Source organism: Castor canadensis, chromosome 7 (assembly GCF_047511655.1).
Source record: "Castor canadensis chromosome 7, mCasCan1.hap1v2, whole genome shotgun sequence".
NCBI lineage: Eukaryota > Metazoa > Chordata > Mammalia > Rodentia > Castoridae > Castor > Castor canadensis.
The window spans coordinates 109,093,690-109,117,879 of NC_133392.1; the positions used below are offsets into that span (position 1 = coordinate 109,093,690).

The 24,190-nt window shown below is 34.2% G+C and overlaps 1 protein-coding gene across 6 annotated transcripts in view; it reads right to left on the reverse strand.

Annotated features, from left to right (window-relative positions):
- The window catches only part of Lepr (leptin receptor), a 110,454-nt gene that overhangs the window by 4,629 nt on the left and 81,635 nt on the right, over nt 1–24,190 (reverse strand). For 5 of the 6 annotated variants that reach the window (XM_074079861.1, XM_074079863.1, XM_074079862.1 and 2 more), the window contains 8 exons: nt 23,767–23,926; nt 23,568–23,650; nt 18,544–18,760; nt 16,455–16,637; nt 15,007–15,102; nt 13,741–13,846; nt 12,722–12,797; nt 639–2,866 (listed from right to left, as the gene is read on the reverse strand). In XM_074079861.1, coding sequence (XP_073935962.1) covers nt 2,849–2,866; nt 12,722–12,797; nt 13,741–13,846; nt 15,007–15,102; nt 16,455–16,637; nt 18,544–18,760; nt 23,568–23,650; nt 23,767–23,926 — 939 coding nt within the window. In that variant the 3' untranslated portion in view covers nt 639–2,848. Of the gene's footprint in view, nt 1–638; nt 2,867–12,721; nt 12,798–13,740; nt 13,847–15,006; nt 15,103–16,454; nt 16,638–18,543; nt 18,761–23,567; nt 23,651–23,766; nt 23,927–24,190 lie in introns of those variants that run through there. The other variant, XM_074079866.1, reaches the window with a different exon arrangement.

A 24,190-nucleotide genomic window follows, 5' to 3' on the forward strand; every position in this document is an offset into this window, starting at 1 on the left:
GAAATTAACTAGCTTTGGACTAAAATAGATGCATCAAAAATCATGAGAGAAGCAGTTTAAGTGCTTAAAAGTAGGACAAGACAGTTAGGTTTAAGTTCTAATTCTGTGAACATACACAAGTACATTAACATGGCTGCCTTTCAGTTTCTTCCTCTGTAAAAAATGAGTTCAACACTTACTTCATGGTGTTGTGGTTAAAATAAATGTGATAGTGTCTGCAAGCACTTAGTTCTTAGTTAAGATTGGTTACTGTAATTGGAAAAAGCTATTTCTGAACAATGCCTTATATTTTATAGTAAATCACGTTTCTACAAACTGAAATGTTAAGCCCCAAGTATAAAAAATAAATTGAAATAAAATCAAATAAGCCAAATGGCTTGTCCAAAGATATTTAAAATAACTATTTTATGACAAGATAAGACACAAAGTTAAAATAATTGTGGCTGACTGTTAAGAACATACCTGCCTTAGGTCATAATAAGAATCTGCTGAGACCCTCTGAAAATCAGAACTAATGATCTCTAGTTGTTAAAAACAATAATGGCGAATGAGATAACAGACTTGTAAGTTGTTATTCTTTATAACTTCATCTAAAATATATATTATAGAACATGTGAAATGAAGACAAACACACAGGACAGATGTATATCATATTTTTTATAGGAATGATGGTTACAGCACAACAAAACTCCTGGCCAAGCAGCTACAAATCAAGAATCTATTCGCCAAAAGCTCAATTCATACAATGTAAACACACTGAAAAAATAAATGCAAAGTAAAAAATACTGTGGATATATCACATTGAAAAACCAACACAATTAAATGGAAAATGTGTTCAGTTTACATATCATATATGTAATTTAACTTCTGAATTTTATAAATTTTAAACTAATAGAATGAATTCAGATTTACTGCCTGAGATAAAGGCATACTCAACTGTTCTTCATAATGGCAAGCATATTCCATATAAAAATACATTTTTAGCACAGTTTCAAACTCTCAAGTGAAATATATTAGAAATTAAAACCAAAAAGGAATAAATATATCAAACACTCAACATAATAATGGAATAAAGTTATAAAGGTATTAAAATACTGCATAATGACAAATACTGTGTTAATACAACTTTTTCTGTTATTCTACCAATATAATATAATGAAGGAAAAACTGTCACTATGTCTATTTTTTTTCTGGTAGAAATCTATAGATTTATGATTTCCTCCAGATATTTGTTTGGTCACTTTGTTTTCCTGAAGGTGTCTACTATTTATACACACATTTAATTGTTTTAAAATTTAAAACTTAGAAAAAAATATCAAATAAAGGAATTGGATGCTATCAATATGAAAACAAAAAATACACAAGTAACCCACAGCATGTAGTCAGGCTCATATGTGTTCTTCAAATGACCTGTTTGATACATTTCATGTTCCCTAAAACCTCATAATGGGTGCTAATTGTTGAAAACAAATATTGCATGTATTCAAATGCATTCATATGCAAGACTTCACTAATACTAAGAAATCACAAACCCATGTATTATTGAATTATAGTTTATCAATAGGTCATAAAATTTTATTTAAAGAATGTTTACTTTAAAAGTTGTTTCACTGCATCCATTTTTTTTTTTAATTTTATAGTCATCTGGTACTCAGCTGGTAAGAATTAAAGGACATCCTTTCATAATTTCACACTTAAGAGTTTACATTCCAATGACATCTGTTAATAGTCAAGGAAGGGGAAAAACACACATTCTTTCTCTTTCAAAGTTTTTTACACATTCAAATAAAACTATCAATAGATCTAAATACAAGTGATCCATACATGTCCTAAATAGATATCCTATTATTTGGGTTCATTAGTTTGGCTGAGTTTGAATGTGAGCAACAGAGCATACTTATCATGCTAAAATTCCTAAAACTGGCAAATGCTCTTTTATTTTTCAGGTAGTAAAGTCCTATCCTCACCATGAACTATTTGCAAAAGCTCCAAAGAGTCTCACTTCCTTGTATCACCACACACCTTACTGCCTGCCAAGTCTCGCATGGCTCGGTGGAAGTAAAATTAGATTTAGGTAAGAATTTCACAAGAAAGCTAGACTGAAGGCTGATGTTCTGTTTTGATCTGGACAATCTGATCTGAGTGTGTACGGTTATCCTGATCTGAACTCTAACTTCCACTGGTCTGTGACCAGCACAAATCACATCTGGCTTCTCTAAACCGAAATAAAAGTTAGCACATAAGCCATTTTCAAGGACATTGAAAACAGAAATTCCCAGACTGACCGGGTTAGATACAGAAAAGCTATAGGACACTCAAATAAATCACCTAAATTGGTCAATTTATAGATCTAAGGGTGTATAAAGGAAACTAAGTTGGAAAATTTTGGACATAGAAATATAAACTAAATACTTTCATTATATTCTGTAGTTGGACTCATATTATTTGCAAGGCTATGTGTCAGAAGTTGCAGTTTTAGAGTTTATCTAGTTACAGCATTATCAATTATATATTGGATGATATCTAGTAGATGTTTTATGACAGCAACAGTCATATTTTTAAATGTTTTATAACTAGGAAAATGAGAACTCAAAAGCTAGAAATAAAGAATTTTAATTTTAAGCTTTAGATGACCTGAAAATTAACCATATATCCAAACTGAACTGAATCCAAATCTCTAGCACAACCCCAAATTTACATATCTCTTTTAAATTCATCATATGTTAGTTCTCAATAGTTCAACCATTTTTTTTAAAGACTTGCTTCCCTTCTTCAAAATGTAAAAATCTTCTAACACTCTATGGACTGTTGGTGCATTGGGTTCATCTGCAGTGATCATGACTAGACTTCAAAGAATGTCCGTTCTCTGTTTAGATAAAATAAAACAAAATAAGAATGCAAAATAAAAAAAATCACCAGAATGCAAAAGACTTCAAAACATTTTTCTGTCAGGTGTGGTGCTAGATTATAAATTCTTGTCTTATGTTCTTGTCTTATGCTACAGTCATGCATCCATTTAAGAAAAAGGAAATATTCTGAACTAAGGTTGCTCCTCTCATTTATTTACTGGGTGTTTTAATATAATACTCTAATGAGCGTTTTAATTATCCCAGCATAGGAAAACGTATATAAGAAGAATAGGCTAGCTAAAAGGAAAGAAGAACAAAGAGTTGGAAAAAAAAATAAAAGGGGGATAAAACAAAGAGCAATATTGGAGAATCTGGAACAAGAAGAAGTAAAAGAGTAGAGCAATTAGAAGAAAAAATTTTAAATACGGAGAAAGAAGTGCTAAAATAGTGAAGAAGAGAATCACAAAATATGTATCATGGATTTTTTCTTAATCCAGAAAAAGATTCAAGAAATCATTTAGTTCAAGTCTCTCTCTTCCTTTTTTCAGACCACAAAAGGCCTTTTTTGTTTAAGTTTACACAGCTAATTGGAGTCAGAGTAAGAACTCTGACTCAGTTCTTCTTTTGTCTGGTCCAGCTATCTTTCCACAACACAAAGGAGGATGAAAAGACTTTCCAAACACAAATAAGAACAATGCTCTTTGTCTTCCTTTTTCTACTTGCCAGGATAGAGTGGAGCTGATTAGTTTTTGTTCTTTCCTACTTCCTCATAACCTAAGGCTACAAGAAAATAGAAAATAAACAAAACTGAAATCCTATTTTAAGCCTAGTAATAAACTTTTAGCCCTCATAAAGTATACTTTTGAAAAAACTGACATAAATGTAGATAAAGGAACAGGGTTGGAACAAAAACATAATAATAAAAATATTGCAAAATAAATAAAAATGGGAAGGATAAAATAATTAAAATGTGTCAAAAGAGGCTTAAAATATTTTGGGACCACGCTTGGGTCCAGCACCCAGGAGGCTGAGACATGAAGATCAGGAGTTCAAGACCAGCCTGAGCTACAGAGTGAAACCCTATCTCAAAATCCCCTGTAAATATACATACATACATACATATATATATATATATATATATATATATATATATGTATATATATATACATATATATATGTTATGATAAATATATATCTCACCTGAATTTCCCCCATATGTATATATATATATAATATATATATACAAATTATATATATAATATATATAATTTAATATATATAATCCAAATTATATATATATATATAGATAATTTGTATTTCTGATAAAATGTAGATATATATTGAGGGGAAAAATTCAGATGATATGATTTTAGCAGAAAAAGAATAGGTTAAGGGAAAATGCTAAAGGAAAAAAAGACAAAATAAATTGAGGAAGGTCATATATAGTCTTTTATGTTGTAAAATTTGATCTACAAGAAAAGCAAGGCTACTGAGTCACTGTAATGCATTTTCCTATACTAAAAATTCAATTATTTTAATTTTTGAGTCAGCATACATTGATAATACAAGGGAGATTTCATTGTGATAATTCCATACATGTGTATAATGTCTTTAAGATTCTGATTTTTAAAGCATAAAGAGAAATGGTAGAGTGGAGAATTATTCAAGAGGGCAGATTGGACATACATATTGTTTTCTTGTCTCTGTGGAGATTCTGTTAGAATGAAAATATGTGAATAAATCAAATGCAGATCCACAACAAAGAAGAGGCTCTAAGAAAGCTAATAGGGAATGAATATTTAAATTCATTTGTAAAAGATGGAAAACAATTAGAAGGGTGTAGATCTAAGAAAATGAGCAAAGGAACCTGAAGACAATAATATCCCAGAGTGGGCTGCAACTGCAGAGAACATCAGTCAGCCCTGCCAAATGCAGTGGAGAGGGTGGGTAAAGAAACAGCAGTAAAAACACAAGAAGAAAGGAGACTGAGGCTAAAAATGGGGGTCTTGTCGAAGCTCTAAAACTGGAATGGGGCCCTTATTCTCTCTGCTGAACATAGAAGAGCCTTCATTCATGTAAGAGCTACCTTCCAAATCCAGCCTGAGAATTTGTTTTCAAAAGCAAATGAGGAACAGTCTGGGAGGAAGAGAGGGAGCAGCCATGGGATGTTACTATGGCAGAGCACATCTGTCCTCATCTCCCAGAGCCCTGGCTACACACCTGCATCAGCAGTCCCTTTCTAGGGGTAATGGGCTCCCAATCAGCCTGCCTACTGCTTCATTCAAATATGAAAAGAAAGCTAAAGATTACCAGATATTTGACCAAAATCTGAGATAAGAAAAGAAAAACAAGAAAAAAAACATGATCTAACAGAAACAGAAAATTTAGAGAAGAGAACTTCTTAAATAAACAAATAATCCTATAATTTGTATTTCTGATAAGATGTAAGAAAATATTGCATGCATAAAACCAAAACAGAATACTGTGAAAAAAGGATACCTAGAGATGTATAAAAAAAGTCCAGAAGCAGCCTGGAAGAAAAGGAACTATCAAAATCTCAGAATATAAAGCAAAAAGACAAAGAAAGAGCTGGGCAGAGGATACAACATTCAACAAATACAGATACTAGAAAGAGAAAACCAAAGAAACAAGAGAAGAAAAAATGGAATTTCTTAGCGTTCACAGGAGGCAGAATTGAAAGTGTCTTCAAATGATAACCAAGTTAAATGAAAGAAGAATCAACTTAGCCTCAACATTGAAATTTCAGAATAGCAAAAAGAGAACAAATATTTTTCAAAAGAGAAAACTGCAACCAGTGAAGAATGACAATTTTCATGGCATCTGACTTCTGGATGCTAGATGACAAGGCAAAAATGGTCACAGTTCCACTGGAACCGTTTTTTACACTTAGAAGTAGGTGCTGCACCGAGTTATCAGCAAAAAAGGTGGAATAAAAGGAATCTGAAGTACGTAGACTGAGACTATAGCACAACATTCCTCAGAGGATCATTTAAGGATATAGTTAATCAAGAAAGAGGTGAAAAAGAAATCTAGGAAACAGTGATGATCAGAAACCAGTAAAGAGAATGTTCAGAGTGATGGCTTTGAGCAATTTTACAAAAGTCTAATCCAGACTGAAGTAGGACAGATGGATTCTTGGATGGAGTGAACTGGAACAGGTCTCCAGTAAAGATAAGGTCTGGATTAAATAGCTTTATAATGGAAACCCTCTGAAGGTTAAGATATAGATAGATGGATGATAGATTGATAGAGAAAGATGACTGATGATAGATAGATAGATAGATAGATGGTAGATAGATAGATAGATAGATAGATAATACATAGACAGATGATAGATAAAGACTACGGACATAGATATACAATTAGAAATTTTAGGAAATGAAATAAAAAGATAAAAGCTAAAAGCAAAAAACTGAAGGCAACTGAAATTTGGCACAACTTTGATGGAGTGGAATGTTTCCAATGTCTTTTTAATTCTCCTTTGACATTGGAACCACCAAAAAAATGTAACCACATTATATATTTTTGGTTCTGTAAGAAATAATATTTACATAATCTTAACAATATAAATTCAATTTATTGGTTTTCTAGTTTTAAAAAATGAATCATGGATAAATTATAGCACAGAACATGTTACCAATCCTGACTTGTAAAAGTGAAGGTATAATTTCCAGAGACTAGAAAACAGAGGGAGAAATGGAGGGAAAGGTAAGATGAATAATGTACTTATATATATATTGGTGGGACAGCTCCAAAAAGTCTGTATTTGATAGAACAAGAAACAAAATTTAAGTAGATTTTTCCAAGGTTGCAGAGACAGCATGTGCAGGAGATGGGGAAAGGAGAAGAGGAAAGTACATGGATAAGTAAATTCCCATCACAGCCAGAAACCAGCAGCCATGTTTACATTTTGCTCCAAAAGAAGCATACAAGTTTTAGAAATAAAGGCCAGTTACCAGAAAATTAAAAGCAATACAGTAAAAGAAGTGGCATTTGGAGAGCAAAACTAAGGGAAAAGAAGGGTGGAGGAGGAGACTATATTTTCCACAAATATTCTTCCATACTAGTTCATTACTGAAGTGTACACATATATTTCTTTCAAAACCTCTTTTTTTAAATAGCAGGAAATGTCAAGGGATGCACCCCAAAGAAACAAAGAGTCATCTACAGCCATACTTCCTGAATCATTGCTTGTAATAAATAGAAAAAGTCATTCAAACAACTTAAATTTCCCCAGCTGGGGGAGTGGATGTATACACCATGCTGTGTTTACATGGTGATTACTATATACCAGTCCAAATGGGTAAACCAGATTAACTCTGTGAACAAGGAAATGTCTCAAAAACAAAACTAAGAGGAAAAGTTGTCTGCAATGATATGGACAGTGTATCAATACTAACAAAATCCCCAAAAGGTTACTGCTCATTGGCTAACATATACACATGTGGGTGTAGGGGAGTATGAAAATACAAACTAGATGAACACAGCCTACATTTTGGAAGTGGGTGAATCTATAGAGGAAGGGATAAGACATAGTGAAGGGAATAAGTGGGTTAACCTTTACCTGTAGTTGTTACTATTTAAAAAGTGAGGCAAATACAGAAAATGTTAAGATATTGTTAGCATGTAAGTATTTTTACATTCTTTTCTTTTCAGGGCTGCTGATCAAACCCAAGGCCTCATGCATGCTAAACAAGCACTTTACCACTGAGCTGTACCCCAAGACACTATATTATTCTATTTTTAATATAGTTCTATTATCTGAAAAATTAAAGGGGAAAAGGAAGTATATAATACTAAAAAATAACATCTTCAGACAATTATATTGGCAGAATTATTTTTAATCATGTATGGTGTTATTCTATTAGTAATGTCTGGCATCGATAGTATTACTGCTTTTTTTCTTTAAATGACACTGGGGTTTGAACTCAGGGCCTCATGTTTAGTAGGCAGAAGTTCTTACTGCTTGAGCCATGCCTCCAGCCCTTTTTGTTGTAGCTGTTTTTGAGATGAGGTCTTACTCTTTGCCTGGACCAGCCTGGACTGTGATCTTCCTATCCATGCTTCCCACTGTCATCAGGATGATAAGTATGCACCCAGCTATTGGTTGAGATGGGGTCTTGTAATCTTTGTGCCCAGGCTGGCCTCAAATGACAATCCTCCCAATCTCAGCCTCCCAAAGTAGTTAGGGTAACAGGCCTAAGCTACCACACCCAGATCTTTTTATTTTCTTTTAGAGATATTTTGAAATACTTTTAAATTATTTTTGCAAGTTTTATTTGCATGTCTTGTTTAGTATAGATTTTGATTTATTATAAACTGAAGAGAAGAGAATGATCATGAAAAAGTAAGGGGATTAATGGATTGATTTGGGGGGAACATTTTGTGGAACAGGTTGGATGACTAGAAATTACAGGAAGAGAACACTTTCACAAAAATCAATGCTCCAAAAAGTCTGAATTTGAAGAACAAATTAAAGGAAATAATTTACGCAAAAATTGCTTCCTTAAAAAACTACTATATTTGAATCACTTTTAAAAACAATATGTTTGCTTTGCAATAGATTATGAGGTTTTTGTTTGAGTTTTTCTTTTGTTTTGGAATTGGATACAACACATTTTTGTTTATTTATCATTTGAAGATTATTTCATTTATTCATGTTTTAGCTATTGTGAATAATCCTGATATGAATACTCATGTATGAATTTCCACGCGGATAAATGACCTCATTTCTGGTGGTAGATTGTTGGGGTTGGAATTGGTGAGTCACACAGTGAACATTTTGAAGACTGTCAGACTGTATTTCAAAGGGTTCTACACAGCATTGCATTCCCACCGGTTGTGTATGACAGCCTCGCTATCTCCACGTTGTCTCAGTGTTTGTCTGTCTTTCCCGATAGCCAATCCTACTGGGTGTGAAGTCAGTCCGTGTGTTTCTGACTTGTGTTTCCCAAATGTCTAATGATGCTGAGTGTATGTTCATATGTAAGCACAAATGGCTGTTTGAAGATCTTTTTGGATAAACACCTAGTCAAATCCTTTCCTCATTTCTATTGTGTTAAAATATATACAACATTAAATTTATCACTTCAGATATTTTAAGTATGTAATTCAGTGTATTAACTACATTAAGGAATACAGTGCTCATGTGGGATTGATGGCTAACAGCTGAGTCAGATGGACTGGGAATTGAACCCAGGAATTTTCTTTTTGAGCCTCAGTTTTGTCATTGGAAAAAGTGGGCTTTTAGATTTGTGAAAGAACTAACTAAAATGATATAAATGAAAGCATAAGACACACAGTAAACTTGCATTTTCTCCTTTAGTAATACAAAGTGAGTTTCAGTATTTTTCCTTCAAAAAGTAAATTTTAGTTACTTAGGAGATTAAATCAGAAGAGTAGATACAAAAAGGTCTTATCATTTTGTAGAACTTTTTTTGGTAGTGCTGGGGATTGAACTCAGGGCCTCAAGCTTGCTAGCTAGGCAAGTGTTTTACCATTGAGCTGTATTCCCCACCCCTTTTTAGAAGAATTTTATAATTAATAAAATCTTTTGACAGTATGTTTCTTTATTTTTTAAATAGTCCCATTATATTATAAAATGACTTACTTCTAATGCACCTGTTAAGCCCTAGTAATAAACTAAACATTTGTGACTTCGTTATGCTTAGAAAATCTTTTCTAAGATTTTCTAAACTATTTGCAAAGGTAAAACCAGTCTTAAAAATAATGGTGTGCATACCCACCATATCATAAAAATTCTTCACATTTCTTTTCCAGAATCTGGAAAATTTTGGTGATATTTCAATTTAGTTGCATATAATATTTGGCAGGTGGCCTGCTAAGACACCTGCTCATCTTTAGGGAGTGTTAAGGGAGACAGTGGGGTGGGATGCAATCCACAAACATTTACTAAGGCATCTACTCAGAAGTTCCTTGTGCCAGTCATTTTCTGGAAAAGGGAAACTTTATCAAAACAGGTTCAAGCTGCATTTTGTTGAGGTGAACCTAATTATTTCCTTGCGCTGGTAAAACTTGGAAGCCATTTTCATAGTAGTTGAAAGGTGAGCTGTCAAAGACTAACATGCTGGAAAAAGAGAATTTTCGCTTCTTTTTATGACACAGTAAGATGGTCATTCTCAAACTGATATATACTTATATAATGGAGTCTTAATTTTTTTATTTAGGTAAGGATTTAGTTATTTTGATTAAAAACCCTCGTGTTTAAGGAAAAATCTCTTGCTTAATCCTCTTCTAGTCTTCTTCTGGTTTGTGAATCAGCTCTGGTCCTTCCTGCCATTGGTTTTGTATTTGTAGGTGACCTTGGCAGAACCCTACATCTCTACCACAAGCAGAGTTAATGGCTATTTCTCGACCAAATCTTGGTTGAAATGTCACTGCCTTAACTATATGGACTCATGCCCATCCCATACACTAAGCCATCTCCCACATCGTAAGCTCTTGGCACACCATAGTTCATATTAACTATGAGGCTGTTTCCATGATAAATTGATTAGTGCTTGTCTTCTCCTCCAGACTGTACACTCCAGGAGCATACAGTGTCTTCTCATTATTACAAGGCCAGGGGACAGCAAAGTGAATGATAGGTCAGGTATTCAATCATATTCTAAATGAATGAAATAAATACATGAATGAATGAAAGAATAAAACTATTTTAGAGAAACAAATACAGACAAGTTCTTCCTATCCTTCCAATATAGCTGTTCTTCTCTGTCACGTATTTAAATAAGGAGAATTTCTGAAAAATGTGTCCTCCTGGAGCCTAGCAATAATCTAACTCATTTGCAAATCTTCACCAGGTGCTTGTTGAACAAATGAAAGAATGACATGTACCTGCACCTAAAGTATCACCATGATGACAAGTTACATTCATATTGGAAGAGAAAGAAGAGGAATAAATATTTTGTTATTTGGAATAAAAAAAAAAACACAGCAACTCTGTTGTAATAAAAGGATAGTCCACAGCTTATAGTAGCAATAGCACAGCTGAGGAGAATAGAGACATAGGGCAAGTCAGAGAAATTATAGGCACAACTACACTGCTGCCTCTTCTCAAAAAAGAGAATTGTTTATTCTTATGAAAGCATATAATCCAATCTTTTGAGTTGTTCATTATGTCTACATTATTATTTATTTGTTCATTTGTTGATAAGCTAAGAGGCAGTATTTTCTTAACTTCAAATCATAAGCCATTTGAATGTTATAAGATCAATTTTGTGGGTTGCAAACAGCATTTTAAACAAATGAACAAATGAAATGGAATTTTTAAAACATTCTATTTCAAGCAAGTTATAAAATGCTTTGTGCATTTTTGTTCTATTTTTATTTATCTGCGTGTATGTGTGTGCTAGGTTAGAAGGTAAAGTGTATTTCTCACTGTGAGTCATGTAGAAAAATTGAAAGTCAGTGCTATGCAAAACAATGACTGCTGGAACAGACTCCAAACTCATATGAATCGGGAAGTTAATCTTGGCTCTATAATGTTACCTAACCACTGTAAACTTAGTTTTTTCTTGTATAAAATGGAGACAATAGTACTTATCCCAAGGGTAAGTGGAAGATAATAACAATCTCAATTATGTATTACTAATCTAAAATAATAATAACTAATATTTACTGTGGCCCTTCTATGCTACAAGTAGCATCTTTAATCTCCATAACAGCCCATAGGCCATTGCTCACCCTAACCTCACAGTATAGGAGAGGAAACTAAGACACTGAGATTGAATATAGGAGAAGCATCACCTTAGTGACTTGCACATTATAAGTGGACGCCCCTCTCATGAAATTCCCAGCAATTATTTAATGACTCCTACTTTAATACCCTGCACATAGCAGAAGGAGTTCCACGAATATTTGCATTGAATGAACTATTCACTGCACTCAGAACATTATCCACAATAAATTTCACAATAAAATGCTCTAGGAACTTAATGAAGAAAATATTCTCTGAACTATAGTAATTAAAGAAGAGCTTGGGGAAAGAAGGGCCTAGAGCAAGATCTTTCTTGCTGGAAGAAATCAATAGTAAAGGTGAGCCCAAGGTCCGGGGCAGAAACAAGTGGATACCAGACTACAGAGGGAGGTGTTCAGGACCACCTTAAGGGGACCATATTTGTACCAAAAGGGAAGTCCGAGGGTTTTCATAACTGATTAATAATAAAGATGTAAACAATGACCTGCATTATAACCTCCAAATAATTTCTGTGTTAAAATTGTGCCTTTTGATATGAAGACTGAATTTTATTTCAAGGGAAATTATGAGAATTAATAAAAAGCATTCATTAAACTCTAGAGTTTTCTAAAAAATTCTATATGAAATATGCCTATTTCATAAAGTACTTTTACTTGAATGGAAGTAAATATAAATACAAGTTTTATTATGACAATTGCATTTTTCAGATTATAATATTAAAAGAAAAGACTTTATATAGTTTAAGTTGATTTAAGAAAATATGGATATTAAATAATAGAGATTAGAAATATTTATTCCAAGCCTTTTGCCAAAATATGGGTTAGACCAAAATGGTATATCCAAATATCTATGCTCCATCAATTTCGACCTTTAATATTCTAATATTTATTTTATTATGTTTTGTGACCAGAAGAAATATATGTATATTGTTAACCTGCATATGATAAACTATTTACTGAATTTTGTTTCCTCCTTAGACTTATAACGTGCTATTCTTAAAAATATAATAAACAGGCCCATATTAAAATGAATTTAACAAAATCTTTTAAATCTTAAAAATATTTGAAGATCTAGAAGTCATGGCATTGAAAGTACAGTCTTGTATATTCTGGGTTAAAAATAGTGAAAAAGTGACCTTCTGAAAATTAAGTCCTTGTGCCCAGGAACAATTCTTAGGGTTTGGAACATCTTCCCAAAACAGCTTTTTCATTCTACAAATAAACAAGGAGTCAGAATTACAGGAAAGCACTCATATTGAAAATGTTAACAGTTAATGAATACACAGACATTAGTCCACTGTATCAGTTACATTTATTTACATTCTATCCCATGGAGAGTGCCACTAAACTTCTATCTAGACCCAAGTTAATAATCAATATCCTAATAAAATAGCCCACTTTGTTGAAAGTTGTGTGCCAGGCACTGTGCTAAACACTTTGCATCAGTCTTACTCAGAAAATAAAAATAAAAACAGCCATCGTGGGTATCAGAAAGAAGCCCACTTGATACAGCCCCATCAACTTACTTGACTAAAAAGGAAAATCAGACTCTAAAATCTCCCTGCCCTCTTTTTTTTTTTTTGATGGAATACAAAAGTTTCCATGGAGATTTAGTTTGTGTGAAACAGCCTTACGGGTGTGGATGTCTCAACACAGAGTGATGTGGCCCAACAGACTCACCCAGACAACTCAAAGGCCATTTGTCTGACAACCCAGACAGACTGGAGCCATGCAGCACTGTCCTCTAAAGAGCAGAGTACCTGCAGATCATAAGTGGACTCTAAAAGTCCACCTTTAGGTCCCGTGGTTGCTACTAAAATCCTCAGTCCAAATCACAGCTCTGAAGGCCATTTTTACCATAGCCAAGAACATGCGACCCAGGATTTCTTGTTATAAGCTGGAATATATTCTTGAATATATATATATATGTATATATTCAAGAATATATAAATTCTTCTTCAAGATTTATGTTGTCTTATCAAAATGGAAAGCCGTTTCCTAAAAATAAGTCTTTCTTTTTTTATACCATCTTGATTGTAAACTGAATACATATAAAAATATTTAGAACACTTTAATATTCATGATTTTGGTTTTAAATCAGGCTTAACTATGAGTAAGGGCTTTTGCTGCAGACTCTTAACATCAAATGCCATACCTTTGGTGTGATATTAATAACGTTCCAAGCAATAAGACACAAGAGGAAATAATTATTGGCACAATTACATATAGACCTGCATCATTCTGCTGTTTTTCATTGTTATCTGTAAAAGAAATATAATTCATACAGCTCAGAAGCTTAAGAAAATATTTATTGCTACATAAAAATTATAGTAGACTTTTTCTGATTTTATCATGCATCTGTATAATCTTCAAAATGTAAAAATAAAAAGAGGAAAATAATAGTATGTTATGTTCACATTAACAAAATAATTATTTTGTTTAGTATTATACTTAAAATTCAGCAAAATATTTTTAAATTATTTATTTGCTAAGTTTCTCCATCTGATCACTTTTAGATTATATTAGTCAAAGTGCCAGTTAAAGTAGCTATGATAGGGCTATGGGCATAGCTCAAATAGTAGGGCAAGTAAAAGGCCCTGAGTTTAAACCCTACAGTACTAAAAAAAATCCTAAAGTTGTCATGATGAGTCTAGAGAACCCAGCCTACAACACCTGCCAATCTTTATCTTGTTCACTCCAGATTCACTGACCTGATCACTGTTTCTTGGACAATGCTGACTCTCCAGGGCCTTTGCACATGCTATGCCTTTGCCTGGAGTGTTCTTCCCTTTTTATACACAGGGCTTTACTGGAACATCACCCCCATGAAAAGACCATTCCTGGCCATTTCTGACTAAAACACCACATTTTAACCAAAACCCTTCATCTACTTTTATTTTCCTCAAGGCACTTATTTTTATCTGATGTTATATTTTGCATAATTTATTTATCACTTGCATTAGATCTTTGGAATTTAGGCTCCATAAGAGTAGAGACTTATGTTCATCATGTATACCCCAGTTCTTAGAAAAATATTCAATAAATATTTGTTGACTAAAAAGCAATTTTTAAAATTATTTTCATTCTGAAAGCAGATCAAATGTTTCTCCCTTGAAACCATATTATTGGGTCACTTGCATTTGAAGACAACTTAAAAACTAATAACAAAATCAAAATGCTGGTACTCAAGTACCATAAGATGAAACAGAAATATAAGAGGCCCAGCAAACTTCACTCTAACAATCTACCTGGTACTATTTTTAGAGAAAAAAATATATTTCTACCCCATGACAAATCTACATAAGGCTCTTAACTCTTCCATAATTCTGTCAGAAAAAAAAATAGTCCAATGGCAACACCACATCTAACAGATTAGGAAACACATACTAGTGTAAAAAGAAACTAAAAGAAAAATTTTTACCTTGCGTGAAACCATTAATTATCATTGGTTTTCCCATTCCTTCCATAAATATTGGATAAAGACTGAACTGATACTTCTCAATGGGAATAAAATGATCTGAGGAAAAAAATATGGTAAAGGCCCATTTATATTTAAGTAATATTGATGGAACATATATATAAAAGTATAAGCCATATTCCAACATTAGAAATCAGTAGTTATTTATAGATTAAATTTATTATTAAAAGGCTTTTTTTAAATGACCTAAACATCCAAATTATCCAGCAATGATAATTGTTTCCCAAATAATTTCTCAAAAATCTTACCCAGACATAGACAATTGTAATTTTTCAAAGGTATGTTCCAGTGATAGCCAATTTATTCAAGTTCAGGAAAAATGAGCTCTCTCTTTCCCTCATTTCCTTTTCCAGGAAAATATGTGCTCCCTTCTTTTCCTTATCCTCAAAGTAGACAATGTTCTCTTTCTGTAGGAATTTATTTTATTTAGTTTCCCAATTAAAGGTATCTGGGAAACTAGTCTTGTGAAATCCTATGCAAAGAAGATGAAGATGGAGACCAGGAGTCCTCTTGTAGCATCTGGGGTTTAGATACTTAGAAAATGGCCATCACCATAGTAACACTCAAGACAGATATGATAATGATTTTTACAAATGGTAATAACATACGAATATTATTCTAACAGAGACTGGTCTTTTGAAGTCTACATTCTCTATCACCCTGGTTTAAATAAAGGCATAGAGAGTAACCACCTAGACAACAGTGATAATGAACTCAGTCCCCCATGAACAATTTACAACAAACTTACCCTGAGCTAAATTATGGAATGAAATGAAAGTGTAATTCCTGTAGCTGTTGTAAGTAAAACCATGGCAATCCTTGGCTTCCTTATTTGACTTCCCTTAGTCCCTACTCTGACATGGAGATGTTACATTGTACCCTTACACATACACTTAGCATGCCTTTGGAATAACTGGTCTACCTTTCATTAACTACACTGGCCTAGGCACAAGGTTTAGGTCCTCAGACCTTTAGTTTAACTTTGTGATCATTGCCAATGACATTAAAAATGGGTACACAGTTTGGGAAAACAATCTGGCATTAGATATTAGAAGCCATTTAAAGAGTTTTAAAAGCAATAAAGCTGGAAGCAACATAAGTAATATCAAATAAATGAATAAGTAGACTTTAGAATAAAAGGTTATGAGATCATCAAAAATAAAGGTAGAAAGAAACAGGGAGAAATACATGATATGAGATATGATTATATCTGTGCAAAACATAGCAATGAAAAAGAGTCAAAGCAAACAGAACAAAATGTTTTGATAAGGTGATGAGATTGTAAGCATTAACATGGAATATTATCTATATATTTGAAGTTTTAATTAACTACTAGTCTGTAGTATCATGCTAACTCATGAAAGAAACTTATTAAACTTCAGTATACTTACCATGAATATAATACTTCTTAACATTTGAAGGGATTCTAAGCCATTTAATTTCATCATCTTCATTAAGATTTTTCCATTCAACAATAAGGTACATTAGATGGTAATCACTGGGTGATAGCATCCAGGAAAGAATCACACAACTGCTGTTTAAAGGATAAGCACTGAGTGACTGCACGATATTTACTGAAGGGAAAAGAAGGAAATTCATTTTTAAGTTCAAAATTAATAAAAATTGACTAACACCCTTGAGGAGTCTATAACCTATTGGATGAGGGTAAAAGGAAGAGAAGGCAGATGATTTTTACATACATAATACATGACGATTATTGTTGAATCGTGAGAGTCACATAAGCAGAGAGATATCTGAATATTTATGGAGGAGAAAAGTGATTTTACCTAAAACCTTAAAAAAGGAATTCTGTTACATAGTCAAAATTGTTCTCAGCTGGAATCCTGCACAAGCATATTAACCATACTCTCGGATCTTTTCTCTCCACTGATGGAAGGATACCTGCAAAGCACAAATCTGTCCGTTCCAACACCCTCAGCACAGAGCACCACTTAAAAGCCTCCAGTGCATTTCCACATCTGAGGATGACATTGCTACCTCAACCCACCTCTCTGCCTTTTGTGTTTTCCGCACTGATGCCACCCTGGTCTTCCTTCATTTTCTGTCCTGTCTGTGGAGACTTTTGATCAGGCTGCTGCTCTGTTGGAAACCAGTGCTCTTCCCACCTCCCAAACCTTTGGGGGAAATTTAATTCCTATTCACATGTCAGATTTCACTTCAGTACTATTTCCTCAAAATGGCTGCTCTGACCCTCAAAGCCAGGTAAGGTTCCTTTCTTTTATTTCATAAAATTATGTTCTTTTCCTAAGGACACTTATCTCAATTTCGAAGTAGACGTTCACTTGCGTGATCATCTGATTGATATCTGTTCACCTACTAGACTCTGAATGATGTAAAAATTATAGTTTTTCCCCTGTGGAAATTTCCACCACAGCATGCTGAAGCATTCAACAAATATGTCTAGAACATATTTACTGATAATGTTTTCAGTGCAAAACATTGTATATTATGCATTCAAAAGTAATCATAACAGGATACGAAATATTTTAAGAAATGTAGAAAGCACTCTGAGACTTAAAGAGATAAGACATACTCAATTAAAGTAATAAACAGGCCAGGCACAGCAGCTCGTACCTATAATCCCAGCTATGCAAGAGGCCTGGGTAGAAGGATTGTGGTCTGAGGGCAGTGTGAAACCTGAAAAATAACTAAAGCAAAAAGTGCTAGAAGCATGCCTCAAGTGGCAGAGTGCATGCCTTGCAAGGGGCAAGGACCTAAATTAAAAAAAAAAAAACAAAAGTAATAAGCAAAGACTTTGGGGAGAAATAACACTTGGAAAGGTCTTTGGAGATTGGTAGAGATACAGGAAATTTGTATTGTCCACTAAAATGTGTACTTTAAATGTATAATCCAAATTAGAAACTCCTATTGAAAGTGGTTCTCAATTCTCCAAATAATCAAATATATCAAATTAATGAAAAAGTATCTGCCACTCACATCAAATGAAGTCCACAGTAGTTCTCAAGTCTCAGCATTTAACCTGAATCCATATAGTATTCCACACTACTACTGCGTATGTATAAAATACTGTATATAAATACTATAAATATACTACTTGCTTATATATACCATATATGAAAATATATACTATAGTGAATAGTGTCTATATCATATGCTATATATAATAAAATGCTATATATGTCTACATTTAAGATACTGTATACATTTATTTTTACACACTACACAGAGAGAAGAGAGTGACCTGCAACCTTTATCACTCCTCAAGGTTTAAGTATTAGATTTACTTGAATATTCTCATTTATTATAATAACATTTCAAAATGTTCTACCACACGAACATAATCAGTGTGCAATGTATTTTGGGTTTTTTTTCTGACAAGGAAGAGTTGAAGGATGAAAGTGAACCCCAGACTGCCCAGAAGATAACTTAGAAAGGGAAGGCTGTATAAAGGTTAATACTAAAAGGAACGCTGGATTACTGCTCTATATCTCTTCTTACCTTTGCTCATGGGCCAAGAGAATGTTAGGTTAGAATTTGCAAAGGAAGCACCAATGGAATTGATGGCCACAACTGAAACTGTATGTGCCTGCTCTGTCCACAGGAAAGTGAACTTGGTGCCATTTCCCACATCTTCTGACCATGTTCCATTGTGGGTTGTGCAATGCTTTACCACATATCTGCTCACACTGCACAATGAGTCGTTTTTCTTCAGGGGCTGTAGTAAACATAAAAAACTGATTAGTTTAAGGAGTTCAGGGCTTTTTATAGCAACTGAGCTCATGAAGCTCTTATCTCACATTTCCCAGCAGGAGGCAGAGGTTAGATCAAGGCAGGAACTGTCCAGTGCAAAGCTGAGGGAAGGTGGAGAGCAACAGAAGCTGCCTCCAACCACACTCTCTGTCAACATGTCTGGGTAGTCCTGGAACATAACAAACTTATTTTCCCCCATTTTGCATTTTCTCTTAAGACCCAGAGAGTAAATACCTTGAAAATAATGAAGAAAGGAAACAATTAGGACACTTTTCTACTAAGAAGTTTCGCTCTAATTTTAGAGAAGGAATGACTGACAAGGAACATTTCCTCATCTGACAAGCAAACAAGGATCAATTCTCAGATTTTGTAAAGAAAGAGATGAGATATTGATCATCACTTATATTAATCCTAGTAAGATTTGTCATTAGTTTTCCCTTGGTGTCATGTGCTTAGAAGATTATTTAGAAAGGGAAAAGTTTGCAAAGGTTAACTAGCACTAGAGGCTATCCAGACAGTATACATGGCTCCAGGAAATCTGTTCTGGAGACTTTAAAAAAATCACACTGTGTTTTTAAAGTTTCTTATGTATCTTAAAATGAATACTGAATCCAATGCTAGTCTCCCATTCTAAAAACTCTAACAATATACCCTACTTCCCAATCATCTTTACTTATTGCAAGTAAGATTATGTGCTGTCAATCCCTTATAAGGCCATAGAAAGCTGTACTCTGTACCACAGACTGGAACAGTGTTTCTCAATTTTTGTCAAACGGACAACTGATAAAAGCTTGATAAAGCTCCTAATGACTGAAGTAGAAAAAAAAATATGAACATCAAAATAAAGTAGTTCAGGTCTCAACTACAATGCTTCAAAATCTGAAATTTTGAGTAGCATGTTAATGCTTAAACAGGTTGATATTTCAGATTATTTTGGATTTCAGATTTTCATATTAGGGATGATTAGCTAGTAAAGAATACACCAATATACTAAAATCTGAAAAACTCAAAAATCTGAAACACTTTGGTTCTAAGCATTTCAGACAAGGAAGATTTAACCTATGCTGGAGTCTGACCCAACACATAACATAAACCTTCACATTCAATACCAATATAAATGATTGAAGTAATAAACAAATATGGGAGAGCAGACTAGTCTCCCATGCAAAAGAACTATAAATAAGTTATGTAGATCCTCCACCCTCAAAGAGGTAGAACCTCTCAACCCTCAAGCAGGGTCTGAATATAGTGTCTTCATTTCAAAAAGTCTAATATGGAAAGGAGAGGAAAAAAAAAGCAACTGCACAGAGGGACACCATACAAACACCTCAGCCATGTTAGCAAGGTTAGCATCAACTCTGTTAAGTCATGTTGGTTATGTGCACCCTTAGTGTGATGTGGTTAAATGGTGATAAAATTGGTGCTCTACATCTATGGTCTTCCTCTCAAACGCCCATAACAATAACCGAATCATGAGAACACATCAAGCAAAACCTATCTGAGAGACACCTACAACATACATGACCAGTCTTCCTCAAACATGCCAAGTTCATCAAGAACAAAGTTCTAAGAAACTCTAATAACCAAGAAGAGCATATGGAGGCGTGACACAACACTGTATCAATATTACTTGTTTAATTATAATAATGGCCACATGCTCCCACCATGATGTACTACCTTGCCACCGGCCCAAAAGCAATGGAACCAACAGTCCGTGAACTGAAACCTTCAAAACAATGAACCAAAACGAAACTTTCCTCTTAATAAGTAATTTATCACACATATTTTGTCACTATGATAGAAAGCTAACTAGCAAGGAACTACTACCCCAGATTAGAAAAACAAAACAAAACAATGTAAAATTAAGAGAAGGTTAATGAATGGTAGTGAACAAATAAAAGGCATCCGAGCTCCTTGGAAGAATATAGATTCATAAGCGTACTTTCTCCCTCCCTCAAATCAACCCTAAAGAACCCACAGAGTTGTGCAGCCCAATATAATAGCCACTAACCACTTGTGACCATTTAAATTTAAATTAATTAAAGCTAAAATTCAGTTTCTGTGTCACCTACACACATTTCAAGCTCTAATAGTCACATGTGTGTGTGTACGACACAGGACAATGCAGATACAAACCACTTCCATCATTACAGAAACTGCCACTGGACAGCATTGTTGAGGAAACATGGAACCCAGGATATAAAGAAAGCATAAGAACTATCTGGGAAGAAAGGCAATTGTTTTGTTGTAGGGCACATTAGGGTGGGAAGAGGGGAGAAGGACGCACTGTTCCTCACTGTAGAAACTCTCAGATCTTTGAAGCAGTCATCCACAGATGGATGGAAAAAAAGAAAAATTTCTGTTAGGAAAGACAGCTGTTTCTTATTCAGCAGAGCCTCCTTCTTCAATGAGTTCTACACCCTACTTGGTACAGACCCCAAATCCCCCAGGAGGTGGAAACATGAGAAGTAATTGGAAGATAATAAATGACAGTCTCAGTTTTTCTTTTTTTTTTAGTTTTTTCAAATATTTTATTGAGTAATAAGAGATGTAAAGCAGCTATGAACAAGTTAATTAGTCCTATTTGAATTTAATATGCAGGATAACCAAGTCCAGCATTTCTTTTTCTTTTTAATTTTTATTTTATTCATATGTGCATACAATGTATGGGTCATTTCTCCCCCCTTTCCCCCACCTCCTCCTTTACCCCCCCACTCCCTCCCTTGCCCTTTCCTTACCCCTCGCTACCCAGCAGAAACTATTTTGCTCTTATCTCTAATTTTATTGAAGAGAGAGTATAAGCAATAATAGGAAGGACCAAGGGTTTTTGCTAGTTGAGATAAGGATAGCTATACAGGGAGTTGACTCATGTTGATTTGCTGTACATGTGTGTTACTTTCTAAGTTAATTCTTCTTGAACTAACATTTTCTCTAATTCCTGGTCCCCTTCGCCTATTGGCCTCAGTTGCTTTAAAATATCTGCTTTAGTTTCTCTGCGTTGAGGGCAGTAAATGTTTTTTAGGTGTCTTACTATCCCCATACCTCCTTTGTGTGCTCTCGCTTTATCATGTGATCAAAGTCCAATCCCCTTGTTGTGTTTGCCCTTGATCTAATGTCCGCATATGAGGGAGAACATATGATTTTTGGTCTTTTGGGCCAGTCTAACCTCACTCAGAATGATGTTCTCCAATTCCATCCATTTACCTGTGAATGATAACATTTCGTTCTTCTTCATGGTTGCATAAAATTCCTTTGTGTATAGGTACCACATTTTCTTAATCCATTCATCAGTAGTGGGGCATCTTGGCTGTTTCCATAACTTGGCTATTGTGAATAGTGCTGCAATAAACATGGGTGTGCAGGTACCTCTGGAGTAACCTGTGTCACAGTCTTTTTGGTATATCCCCAAGAGTGGTATTGCTGGATCATATGGTAGATCAATGTTTAGATTTTTAAGTAGCCTCCAAATTTTTTTCCAGAGTGGTTGTACTAGTTTACATTCCCACCACCAGTGTAAGAGGGTTCCTTTTTCCCCACATCCTCGCCAACACCTGTTGTTAGTGGTGTTGCTAATGATGGCTATTCTAACAGGGGTGAGGTGGAATCTTAGTATGGTTTTAATTTACATTTCCTTTATTGCTAGAGATGGTGAGCATTTTTTCATGTGTTTTTTGGCCATTTGAATTTCTTCTTTTGAAAAAGTTCTGTTGAGTTCACTTGCCCATTTCTTTCTTAGTTCATTAATTTCAGGAGAATTTAGTTTTTTAAGTTCCCTATATATTCTGGTTATCAGTCCTTTGTCTGATGTGTAGCTGGCAAATATTTTCTCCCACTCTGTAGGTGGTCTCTTCAGTTTAGAGACCATTTCTTTTGTTGAGCAGAAGCTTTTCAGTTTTACGAAGTCCCATTTATCTATGCTCTCTCTTAGTTGCTGTGCTGCTAGGGTTCCATTGAGAAAGTTCTTGCCTATACCTATTAATTCCAGAGTATTTCCTACTCGTTCCTTCAGTCTCAGTTCTTAATGTTAACTTTAAGAACATTAAGTTAGAAATATGGAAGTGAAAAACAGTTTAGGAATTGCATTGATTATTAAGCAACATATATAGTAATTGGATTTACAAGTTAAATGTGCATAAACTCTTATACACCTCAGTTTTTACATAAGGATTGAGCTTACATCAGGAAACCATTTTCAGGAATCAGGAAAACACGTATTAATTTAATTTACTCTTGGGGGATGAACTTAAATTTCACATTTACGGTGACATAAATATTATTTTACTTCATGTGTTTACTTCCAAATCAGTCTTAAATTTGGTATCTACTGATCACTTGAAATAGAAATCAAGTCATTTGGGACAGAAATGCTTTGAGTTTTCTATCCACCATTTATGGAAAAATTATTTATATGCCATCATCTAGATTCAACAATCTTATGTTTTAGATGTGCTTAAAATATGAGGGGAAAGCCACACGTACATTGTTTAGGATTAAACATGAACACAATTTTTACACTCCTACATTCATACAGATGAGAAAAGTGAGACCCTAAGAGTCTAAAGGACTTTGCCAGAATACTAATGACATTAGCTCCATGCAAATGCTCGAGCCACTACACATATTAGCTCCTTGCAATCATATCTCAAAAATGAAATGAAAATACAGACTGCAGATTATCTGGGAGATTAATAATGACAGGGTTATGAGCAGTGAAGTCTACCTTTTAAGAAAATAAAAGCAAAATTTAAGAATAAAGTAAGAAGCAGGAATACCTTCCAAAGTAAGGTGATATTTTTCTCTTTTTTAGTAATATCTCCATTAATTAGTCTCCAAAATTCAGGTCCTCTCACTGGAACTGCAAAACAACAAGGAGCTCAAATTGTACATGTGTTTTTAGAAAGAACATTTTTAGTCATATTTGAAGCACACGCTTATGCACTTTCAAGACACATTTACAAAACCTTTGCAGACCTTTTACATCCATGACAACTGTGTAGGCTGGATTGCTCCAATTGCTCCAGTATCCCAGACCATCTAACCTCTTACAGCGCACCTGAGCTGCATAGACTGCACACAGATCTGGCACAGGGACACTGGCAGATTTTGATTTTGCGTCATATACCTCATGCACCTGTAAAATAAGTCACAGCTTTAGATGGATCTTTAGGCCCTGAAGCACATTTTTATTGTAAACTTTACAACATCCCAAAATTAAGAGAAAACTGATTTGCGTTTTCTGCTTTCAGAAATGTCATATTGAGCTTAGATTATGAGTCTCTTCAAGTAAGGGTTTCTTTTTTTTTGAAGACAGAGCTGGGAGTTGAACTCAGGGCCTTGTGCTTGCTAGGCAGGTGCCATCACACCTGAGCCAAACTCCCAGCCCTTTTTGACCTTA